This window comes from Lampetra fluviatilis, chromosome 15 (genome assembly GCF_964198595.1).
Source record: "Lampetra fluviatilis chromosome 15, kcLamFluv1.1, whole genome shotgun sequence".
NCBI lineage: Eukaryota > Metazoa > Chordata > Hyperoartia > Petromyzontiformes > Petromyzontidae > Lampetra > Lampetra fluviatilis.
Window position 1 is genome coordinate 7,837,952 of NC_136289.1, and position 10,966 is coordinate 7,848,917.

The following is a 10,966-nucleotide window of genomic DNA, read 5'->3' on the forward strand; positions in this document are numbered from 1 at the left end:
AAACCTGGTAACCCCTTGTCAGTGCCCTACATCATTACAGACCAATTCAGACCTTTATATTGATCACCCTGTGCCCTTATAAATCTCAACGTTCATCCCACAAAGTCCCATCACAAGAGAGAAACACAAACAAATAGACAAAAAAATGTCTTGCCCGTATTGAAACGGCTGTACGCCGTATGGACCTGAAAACTAAATTTTTGTTGTACAAGAATCGAGCTAAATCGTGTGGATTGGCAGTATGCCACTTTCGGGCAATACCAACATCACGATCCACTGTTTTTGAAGACTTTGCCGTTTTTCTCATGGATTTTTCTGTTTGCGCTTAGTCACTTTAAGATGTTTCTTGTTCATGTTTTTGTTTGTTGCGGTTGCACCAGATTCAAGAGCAGAATGCTTCACAGGGCTATACCAAATAAATGAAACTTGAACAGTTCCTATGATCACTGTTTCATCGCTTTCATGGCTTTATTTTGGTGATTTTCGAAAAGTTTTTTGGTTTGGCCATGTTTGTTTGTTGTAGTACGGAGTTAGACTGATGGCCTTAATCTAAGTTGTCTTGTGGTTGTTGTTGTTTGACTTGCATCCCACTGAGATTTGTGCACAGCGTGGGTGTACGGTGCTTTTTCTGCAATATTTTGCTGTCTTTTCTTGGATTTTCTGTTTGCACAAAGTCACATAGCCACTTTAAGATGTTTTCTTGTTCATGTTTTTGTTTTTTGTTTGTTGCGGTTGCACCCGATTCAAGAGCCGAATTGCTCACAGGATTATACCAAATAAATAAAACTGAAACTGAAAACTGAAATTATCCATGTGGCAGATACAGCCAGCAGGCCACTGCACAGGTCGTCATTTGTTTCCACTTTCCTCTTTGTCTTGTGCCAATATGCTCAAGTCATAGGACGTGAATAAGGGCCGTTTCCCGAAACGTCGCCGATCATATTTATGCTCGGCAACGCAGGGTCACCCGAGTATTTGTCAGTAACACTTTCGCATATCAGGTGACCTTTTTGCCAGTATCAAAAGCATACAAAATAAATAAGAATGTTGACCCTTTTTGGCAATAAAACAGGTGTTAAGATGTTCAAACACCAAATAGATTCCTTTCGCAAGGAATCAACTAACTGCATTAACCACACATGGTACTTATGGTGACCGTGCAAACAAAACATGTTCTGTTAATATAAACGTTGTCTTTGAAACTGATTGCCCTCCACCAGAGACAACTCGCACTGTAACGCCCCTCACGGATGACGTCACTTTTCCAAGCAGCGGAAGCGCGGTCCGTGATGTCATTCCACCATTTCGCGTGACGTCATTTCTCCGTTTCGCGTGACGTCATTTCGCGTGACAACGGCGGCTCTTCGCTTCCAGCGAGCCGAGTCGAGAAGGGCCGCGGCGTCGTCCAACGTCTCCGGTACGACCGCAGCAGGTGAGGGCCTCTGCCTCGTCTCCGCGGCCTCCCGGCAGCCGGCGGCGACTGTGCGGGTAGTTGGGGCCCCCCCTGGCACAGGGCAAGCGTGGGATCCGAGAGAGAGGAGGAGGAGGGGGGTTCGCCTAGCGGGAATTTGCCTACGTGGCTCGGGGCGGAGGGAGGGCGACCTGGACCGAGCCGTGCCAGGCCGCCGTGCCGGGCCCGGTCGGACCGGCGGCCACACGTTTCACGAGGCGTACGACGCGAGATGTTGGTTGAAGAAGGAGTTTGTGACGTGAGAAGCGAGGCTTGCAGCTGTCCGTGCGCTCTGTGGTAAACTCCCGACGCATTCGTCAATAACACCGTGGCCTTTATAGGGCAACGCACTAACTAAAGAAGGTGACATTTCGGATGTTGGCCCTCCACACCACACGATGCGCTATAAAGAATGTGTTGAGTGTGTTATTGTTTGTGTTTGTGCACCACTGACGTCTCAGTAGCAGCGCCTAATTAGGTCCTGTATTGTATTACACTCGTGACATATGCAAGGTGACATCGTGGCTCGCCTTGTTTTACTGTATTTAAAACTCACCATTAAATATATTCCTAATTTCTTACATCCCTTAGTTGAGAGTAAACCGAGGCGAGTAGCTGCTATCCATTTTAATCCGAGTTTGGTGCCCTATAGATAGTTCGCGCCATGGGAATGTGGAAGGGTCCAGCTTTGGTGACAGGGCCACAAAAGGAAATGAAGGTGACACGGTTTGTTGATTTGTGGCTGAACATCTGGTGATGAGGAACCAGGGTGAGTTAGCGATTACAGCTTACTGTAGTAACATTACAATAACTGACATTGACTAATTACAATTGTTCGTGTGACACGATTAAAGAAAAGTTATGAATTAATGGGAGCGGATAGCATTACAGCCAATTTAATCACAAAGTGATTTGAAGTAATATGAATGAAGCGGCTCGTGTCGGAAAATAACACGTGTTGATATGCATCGAATGTGTGGTGGAGATGGAGCGGTGGCCGATCCCTTACCTCCCCTTCCTCCACCAACCTGCACTTACCCAGCGTGAGGTGCACTCAAACAAACACTCATGACCGACAAAGTGTTGGGAGACCTTAATCCAGTAGTGGATTGACACGAGGATTTACATTTACCTAATGTATTGCATATTTCTAACAACCAATTTTCTTTCCAAGGCAACAAGACGAAGACTAAAAATGTCCAACTTCGGCAAGCCAGAGCACATCGCCACGGACTTCTACAACTCCGAGTACAGCTACGAGGACCAGGGCCAGTCCTTCAACTACGCCCAGGGTGGAAACCAGTATGAGACTGGGTGCGTGACCACAGCTCCACCATGTACTCATCCTCCCTGCAGCAGCATTTACTCTCATACCCATTTTCCACTGGCATATTCGTGCCAGCGTGGGGCTCTCACAATGAGTAGTTTTTCACTGGCTGTTTGCTGAGCTGTGTCAGAACCAAACTGTGAAACTCTGACCTCAAATGCATTGAAATCTGTCTCGGGACCAAGCAGGACAAGAGGCGGGATTAATCGTTGCATGTGACTTCAGTGGGACAGCTTTGGTTCTGCACTGGAAAAATAACCTAAAGCTTCCTGAGCTGCTTTGCTGGGCTGGATTGGCATGAACCCATGTGGTGCGGTGGTATAGTGGCAGCAGCCTTAAGTGTCCCACTCAAGGTGTGATACACCAGGGGTGTACCACACGTTTGGTGAACCACACAGTAGCAAACACCTTAGCGTTATTCAGTTAAAATGAAAAACATGGCTTCTCACGATTACTGTACTAATGCAATGCCTGAGCCTGCTCTTTGCCATTAACCCGCTGATGTTGGGTCGCAATTCGCAATAACAGTAACACCATGAATCATAGAATATAATTATATATATATTCACTTCACTGGACATTGTGGGATAAACCGTTTGTGAAGTGTATTTATATGTATATCTGCTATACACTGTGATCATGATAATTACACAATTAGAAAAACAATTAAGGTGGCTGAGAAAAAAAGATCAGTTTTGCTTGTCACGGGACAATTATTATTCTAATTTGGTTGGGCAGGTGAAGTGCTACCGTGTTGTTTGGTGTTGTTTGACCATACTTCACAATGTTGGCCAGTCAAGGTTGGTGACGCTGTATAATGCAAAATATAGGAAAGTGGCGAGGTGCAGTGCTCGTGTGCAATCTTTCCGCCGGTGGGTGCTGTGTGCATTGCAGTGTTCCCCCTGGCGCGTACGCATACGCGCCTCCAACGGGATACGTTCCCCCATCCCAGCAGGCGTACGCAGGGCAGATCTTCCAGCCGGCACAGCCATACACGGCACCTGCGCCCCTACAAAACACATATGGCAGCAGCTTCGACGACGAGCCACCTCTCCTCGAAGGTGAGGCCCTCTTACACAGCTGGGATTGGAAATATAATTCATCATTAATTCACCCATTATCATTGATACTTATCCTTAAGATACCTGTAAGTCACGTACAAAATAAATTATTTCTTACAATGTATGCCAATTAAAGCAGATTTTATTTTGGGCTCATGGTGTGAAGTAGACAGGACAAATGAGAATAGCTAGAATATGCAAATCATATGGTGTGAATGAGACAATAGTTTTTTAATGACTCCAAATTCTTACAATTCATTAAAGGATGACAGGGGTGAGTTGTTACATGTGTAGTGTCCTCTGTGTGTCGGAGATGAGGTAGTTGCAGGAGGCACCTTCTCTTTATTTCCATTACACCAACTCCGGCCATTCTCATTCACACGGATCACCCCCTCTCTCGACCACGTTCCCGTACAGCCCGGCCTAGACACAACCCTGACCGCTTTGCATGGACGGCGTCGACGGTGACAGCCAACTACTGTCCAACCACGCAATTATCGGGCGAAGGCGGCAGCGATGAAGAAAAGAGTTCACTCCACGAACCGGCAGCCCCGAGCTCTCGCTCTCCCCTGGCTTTAGTCTACTCGGCGCGGCCTGGCTCCGCCCTGGCCGCGCCTCCCTTCTGGAACCCACTAGAGCGTTCCAGGGGCCTTCCGATGAGGTCTTCCATGACCCTTGCCCCAGTTCCTCAGCCCTGCCGTGTCTATGCTCGACGGCGTGTGAGCCAACTGTTGCCGCTGCTGGACAGCAGGCGGCGCTGTGGCACTACATATGCATGTGAAATAGCTCAAGCTGTTATATATATTTAAATGTAATTGTTCTTTAATTAACCTGGAAATCCTCATTGCATCATAGGTGTAGAGCCCGACATTGACATAACTCCCCTCAAAAGAAGCTCAAGAATCAGGGAAGCAATTCTTGGAGTCAGTTTCAACATCGAACGATTGACGACCATTTTTAAGCAGACATACTTCAGATACATAAATAATAATATAATTTCCATATCCAGAAAAATCTGAGTGTCAAGATAATTTTTCAGGGGGTGGTCCTGCGATATGAAGTTTGATCATTCCTTTATTTATAAACAAAATAATCTTTAACAAGTGCTTCATTTCATGTAAGAGAAAACTTCCAATACTCAGAATAATGAAGCATATGAGAGGATAACACTCAGAGGTCAACACAGACAATGGACCCATTTTCTTTACTGCCATTTGCCCACATCACATTTGAGAGTTTCACAATTCTAGAATTGTTATAGCGTGTGCTTTACCATCATGATAATTCCTTTATTTATAAACAAAATTATCTTTAACGAAGCATAAAACTAACGTTCCCAAGCCCTGGAAACAGCCGATGTGTTTAAAAAGAAAGATTAAAGATATTTTTTTGGGATTGTATTTTACTCTGAAGCTGTTATGCACCCGACCACTGGCCAAGTCGGGTAGTCTTCTTCTCCCACCCGATTGTTACACTCAATGTGGGGTCTGCTATCCTTGCCAAGCTTCTCCATGCTGCCCTGTCTTTCTGCTCCTCGGGCCACCATGTCCGATCGCACCACATGGCCCCACCTCTTCTTCTGCCAAGTCGGGTAGTCACATATGTTTTTCTTCAGAGGTTTTGTCTGATTGGCTTCTTCCCACTTGACCCCTACACCTGCGACTCTAGAGCTGGGAATAAACTTTGACCACATCTGGCAGAAGACGTTGACAGTACTGAACCCGCTCAAGATCGCCGATGGCAGCATAGTGAACGAGACGGACATGGCGGGGCCCGTGGTCTTCTGCCTCGCCTTCGGGGCCACATTGCTGCTGGTGGGAACACTCGCCATTCCACTCATGATGCACATCTGCTCAGATAACCCTCATAATTAGAGACGATTCCTAAGAAGACTACTATTCCAGCAGAGTGCCTTGAAATGCATAGACGTGGAATTCAAGGTTTTTCTATGATAGTGCCACATTCATATTTCGACATGAAGGCTAAAGCACTTTGCCTTGTGATTTTTCCCATTAACAGACATTGGGATGTTTTGTCAAAAATTGCGCAAAAAGCAACATTCACCAAAACTGTAATGGGGCCCATAGACCATGTACTGCAATACAAAATGCACCTTAAACTCCACCAAAATGTACAGAATTGAAATATCTGATCACCAGCATTGTGGTTTATTTGGTTTCCTCCTGTAAATCGGGGTTAGCTAATATTTTATACTCTTTGGGTCTTTCGGTAAAGTCACGTAGATAGAAAAATAATATTTTAGCTTATTCATAATGCCTCAAACATATAATCGTAAAACAAACAAGGAATTGGATCTGTTAGGGTGTCCATTTGCTCGGTTTTTAAGTTAATCTTTCTGTAATGCACTGCAATGAGACAGCTCCGCTGGCCCACAAGAAAAAAAACGTAACATGTAGACAATGAGAATTCCGACAATGTGTAAATGCTTTTTTTGGTTCTGGACCCGTGTGTGCGGTGGTGCTGTCACAGGCTGGCAAGGTGCAGTTTGGCTATGTGTACGGCATCAGTGCCATCGGCTGCCTGGCCGTCTTCTCTCTGCTGAACCTCATGAGCATGACGGGGGTGTCATTTGGCTGCGTGGCCAGCGTGCTTGGCTACTGCCTCTTGCCCATGGTGCTGCTCTCAGGCTGCGCCATCCTCTTCTCGCTCAAGTGAGTGGTCCGCTGCATGCCCCCTCTCAGATACACTTACACCAGGCCAGGTCTCCAGTCTGAAATACTGAATACCCAGCATTCAACGTTTGGCCTCCCCTGCGATTTGATGACTTGCAACGATTCAGGGTCATGATTCAAAACTCTCTTCTTTGTTTCCTGTCTAAGTTGTTCCATTAGCTGAAAGTAAACCTTTTAATATTATAAAAAATATGCATTCTTTCACGCATGTGTCAGGAGCATAATAGATGTTAATTGATGTATTGTTATATGCCTACTGGATTTTATACCGCCTCATCAACTAGAATGTTTTCCTGAGTGTTATCCCAAAACACACTCATCCTCGAGACCCCCTCTTGCGCAGCTTTTCTTGATTGCCAAGCATGACGTGCCTGCAATATGTAGCAGCGTGATTTGCATTTAAATTTAACAGAATGGCAATCACAGAAAACTATACCATGGGGGGTCATGAGGACTGGAGTTTGAAAAGTACTGAATCTAAATATATATATAGACTCTTTAAGGTGTATTTCAACCTTGAAAAACATTATTTGTCAAACATACAATGAGGTAGTTATAGTTATTGCTTGGACTTTCCTGACATTCAGCTGGTTGTAATAATTATAGACGTGATTTTTGTTATTTTAGCGGGTGTTTTTACCCCCTTTTATCTCAATTGTGCCAATGGTGTCATAACCGTGTCTATTCGGACCTCTGACAGAAAAGCACGTTTGTTTTAAACCAGCCCATGGAAGCATGTACCACAAAGCTTCCTCCATTAGTGGAGATTGGGGGGGGGACAGGAGGGGGCAATGCCCCCCCCTAAACTGTACGCATTTATTAATTTGTTTTCAGTAGTTTACAATTAAGATATAAAAAATAAAATTACATGTGCCTACAATTCCGAATGTGAGGGACAAAGCAAAACCCTGCCCGCCCCAAATATACAAGTCAAACTCTGCCTTTGGCTACCTCTGACATCCCTTCAAGTGACCTCTGGTTTATACAGCAGAGAACAGCACTTTCTCAACCAGCCTTGCACAGTAAATGTTTATGGCATGACAACGCTAGAATTCAAAATGAGTGCAGAACCAAATTTAATGTGATGGGTTTTTTGGAGTCGAAACTCACTATATTTGAGAACCTGGTTTAATCATAGGTCACTAAAATCTAAATTGAGCCGATGTCTTGTTTTGTACTTTGCGTGTCTGTGCTGTGTGCAGGGGTACGGTGGGTGTGGTGTTAGCAGCCGTGATTATTGGCTGGTGTAGCCTATCGGCCTCAAAGCTCTTCATCTCAGCCTTGGCAATGCAGGGCCAACAGCTGCTGGTCGCCTACCCATGTGCCCTACTCTACGGTGTCTTTGCCCTGCTCACCATCTTCTGAGGACCAAACACAGTCTCGACTCACTCGCCAACTCGATCACCTACTTTCCAGACCGTTTTCCTACTTTGAAAACCACCGTCTTCATTAGAACACTACACAACGTCGGAGCTCACCCTCAGTCAAACTCCAGCTAGCTGTCCAAGCAAAACCATACTTCTATTCATGTTCCACACCAATGAACCATTCACTTAAAAATTTATATTTACATACCCTTCTGCTTCTCACTTGACAAACTATTCTCTAACCTAACATTTAACTCTCCAACACACCATACCGTTCCAAAAAACTACCAAAGTGTATCCGATCTGCCCCCTCAGGCCCATCACCACCTGCTTCACAACATAAATCATGTCTATTTCAAGTCACCGGCTAGCATCGTGTCCTTCACCCAGTGGGAAAGCTGTCCCTGTTGAGTACCTGCGAGCCGTCTCAATGAACTGTGTAAACCACGCGCACTAATGAACAGTGGTGGCGTCAGGAAAGGCGTCTCATGCAGCGTACGGTCAAACTACTTTTTTATTTTTAAGAAAAATGTTGCAATTTGTGCATATTAACAAAAGTGTTATTGCAATTATTACTTTCGTTTTTTCTGTTTTGTTTTCATTTTCTTTCACCTCCCTTAAAGAAGCCACACAGTTGCAATGTTGGGTTTAAGTAAATATGCACTTTGGTCTTCGAGGACAAACCTTCAGGAGTAAATTAAGACAAATCATCAGCTGAGATGTGACCGCCTCTACCACCTGAACCATCTACCATTTGGCCAGGTCATAGTTTTAATTTTACAGAACCTCTGATACTGTTAGTCGAAGGGGGTGGGCGGCGATCAGATACGTGGACTTAATAGGCTGACCCGTGTAAGTAAACTTTTTTGTCAGCTTCAGCGCCAAAGAGTGCATTTCACGGTTTCAGACATTGATGAAAGAAGAAACTGAACCCTTTGCACTGTGGAAAAATGCGTTCTAGCTCAGGTTTTTCTGCATTGACATGTCATGTTCATAGCTCACAGGACACATTCAGTGCATTGTACCCATAAAAATGCTGTAGGTTGGAGTAAAAGCATGTTTTGTAGTTGAGGTGTGTTTTCATTGCACCCTTAAAGAACAAATGTAAGCACATAACCTTTATTTACTACATAAGCCACTCCAATAGGATTAGTCAGAAGGCTGTTTGCATTAATGGAAGGAGACGAAGTCCCAGGATGAGGCCTGAGTAGACATTTTTAAATATCAGGTGTTTACTTCCTGATAGACACATGGTTATGGTTAGGGCTGCTAACATTAAATAAATTTGCATACTCCTAAAAAAAAGACCGGTATAAGCAGTAGGGTCACATTGCCTGATCTATTGGCCATTAAATGGGACCTTACACCGGGTTATTTTTCCCCATTAGCTCACAATTTGGGTGTATCATAGAATTGTGCATTGAACCGAGGGAAAGTAATGACTGCACACCTGATGTGAGCCACTGGGTGGCCAACAAGATAAACTTGTATGTTGGGGTCATTTCCTTGGGCGTCCAACTGCATATTGGACAATCGAGGTTCTGCTGTAGTTGGTCTTCGAAAACAGCCACACTGCAAGTAAAATGTCAACTTACTTCTTTTGTCAAACAACGGCTTCACCTTTGCCTGTGTAGAAAGATACCTGACAACATCAGAAGCTCGCTCGCCTGATACAATTACAGGATAAGGCAAAGCGTGTCGTGGAGGATTGATGTTTTTACAGCCTGGATGAAATAACATGTTTTATCGTGAAAAAAATAAAGGTTGTTTTTGTACACAAGTGTGCTGGTGTCTTTTTATAGACTTTTGGGTAACTAAAGGAATTTGTAGGTCTTTTATAATGTCCTGCATTGGAATATTGGCCAATTCCATTTTTATGTGCACGGGAGGAAATGAGTACCTGGAGAAAACCGTGCTTATTAGAATGTAGTATCAGATCCCTTTTTCATGAATATAAAATTAAATAGTACTCTACCACAAACAAGTGTCTAGATCAGGGGTCTTCAAACTTTTTAAACAGGGGGCCAGTTCACTGTCCCTCAGACCGTTGGAGGGCCGGACTATAGTTAAAAAAAACTATGAACAAATTCCTATGCACACTGCATATATCTTATTTTGAAGTGAAGAAACAAAACGGGAAAAATACAATATTTAAAATGAAGAACAAGTAAAGTTAAATCAACAAACTTGCCAGTATTTCAATGGGAACTATGGGCCTGCTTTTGGCTAATGAGATGGTCAATGTCCGGTTCCATATTTGTCACTGCTAGTCGTAACAAGTGATGCAAGTGTGCATCCGTTAGTCTAGATCTGGTTGGAGATTTCAAATGTTTCATTCTGGAAAAAGTCTGTTCACAGACTTGTGCTGCCAAAGATGGTTGCCATTTTGAGTGCATGGTTCCTGAGATGAGGATATGTCTCAGAGGGGAGAGATGCATAGAAATTATGAAGGCTGCTTGACTTGAATGCGTCTTTCAGAGTCACAATTCTGCAGTTCAGCCAGTTCCATTTGGTAAATTGTATCCACATTTTCAATGTCAATAGAAAATGGGTTACGGAAAAGCTGTATGTCCTGTTCATGGAGATGAAGCTCTTTAAATCTAAATTGGAACTCCTTTTGCAATTTTTCCAGTGAATCCACACATGTTTTTTTGGGGAATGCAACCAATGGTTTTTCAGCTAACAGATTTTGAGTTGTGGGGAGATGGCAGAAGTTTTCCTCCTTCACTTGTTTGATGAGGAGGCCTAATTTTACTTCAAATGCTTTGACATGTGATTGCATATCACAGATGAGCTTCCCCTTTCCTTGAAGTTGCACATTGAAACTGTTGAGTAGCTCTGTTACATCTGTCAGAAAGGCAAGGTGCCATTTCCATTCTGCATCATTGAGCTCTGGTACTTGGTTTTTTGAAAGCAGAAAAGCTGTAATCTGTGGAAGTAAGTCATAGAAACGTTTCAAAACTCTCCCTCGACTCGGCCAACGGACTTCTGTGTGGTACAGAACATCTTCATAGTCAACATTTAGCTCAGACAGAAATTCCTGAAATTGTCTGTGGTTTAGTGCATGA

At 44.0% G+C, this 10,966-nt stretch overlaps 1 protein-coding gene across 2 annotated transcripts; it reads left to right on the top strand.

Annotated features, from left to right (window-relative positions):
* Nucleotides 1-1,331: 1,331 nt before the first annotated feature.
* On the top strand, nt 1,332-9,652 carry YIPF5 (Yip1 domain family member 5). 2 transcript variants are annotated; one of them, XM_078863064.1, is made up of 6 exons: nt 1,332-1,432; nt 2,625-2,764; nt 3,672-3,838; nt 5,507-5,652; nt 6,329-6,510; nt 7,734-9,652. In XM_078863064.1, exons 2-6 carry the CDS (start codon nt 2,646-2,648, stop codon nt 7,894-7,896), a joined length of 777 nt encoding a protein of 258 aa, XP_078719190.1. In that variant the 5' UTR covers nt 1,332-1,432; nt 2,625-2,645; the 3' UTR covers nt 7,897-9,652. The 2 variants fall into 2 exon arrangements, with proteins under 2 accessions (XP_078719190.1, XP_078719191.1); XM_078863065.1 differs by having other exon boundaries at nt 1,341-1,417.
* The last annotated feature ends 1,314 nt before the right edge of the window (nt 9,653-10,966 follow it).

Excerpts from the sequence above, each read along its gene's own strand:
- YIPF5 (XM_078863064.1), top strand. The coding sequence starts at position 2,646 with ATGTCCAACTTCGGCAAGCCAGAGCACATCGCCACGGACTTCTACAAC. Across the intron at positions 3,839-5,506 it reads CGAGCCACCTCTCCTCGAAG|AGCTGGGAATAAACTTTGAC; the intron begins GTGAGGCCCTCT and ends CTGCGACTCTAG. Across the intron at positions 5,653-6,328 it reads TCGGGGCCACATTGCTGCTG|GCTGGCAAGGTGCAGTTTGG; the intron begins GTGGGAACACTC and ends GTGCTGTCACAG.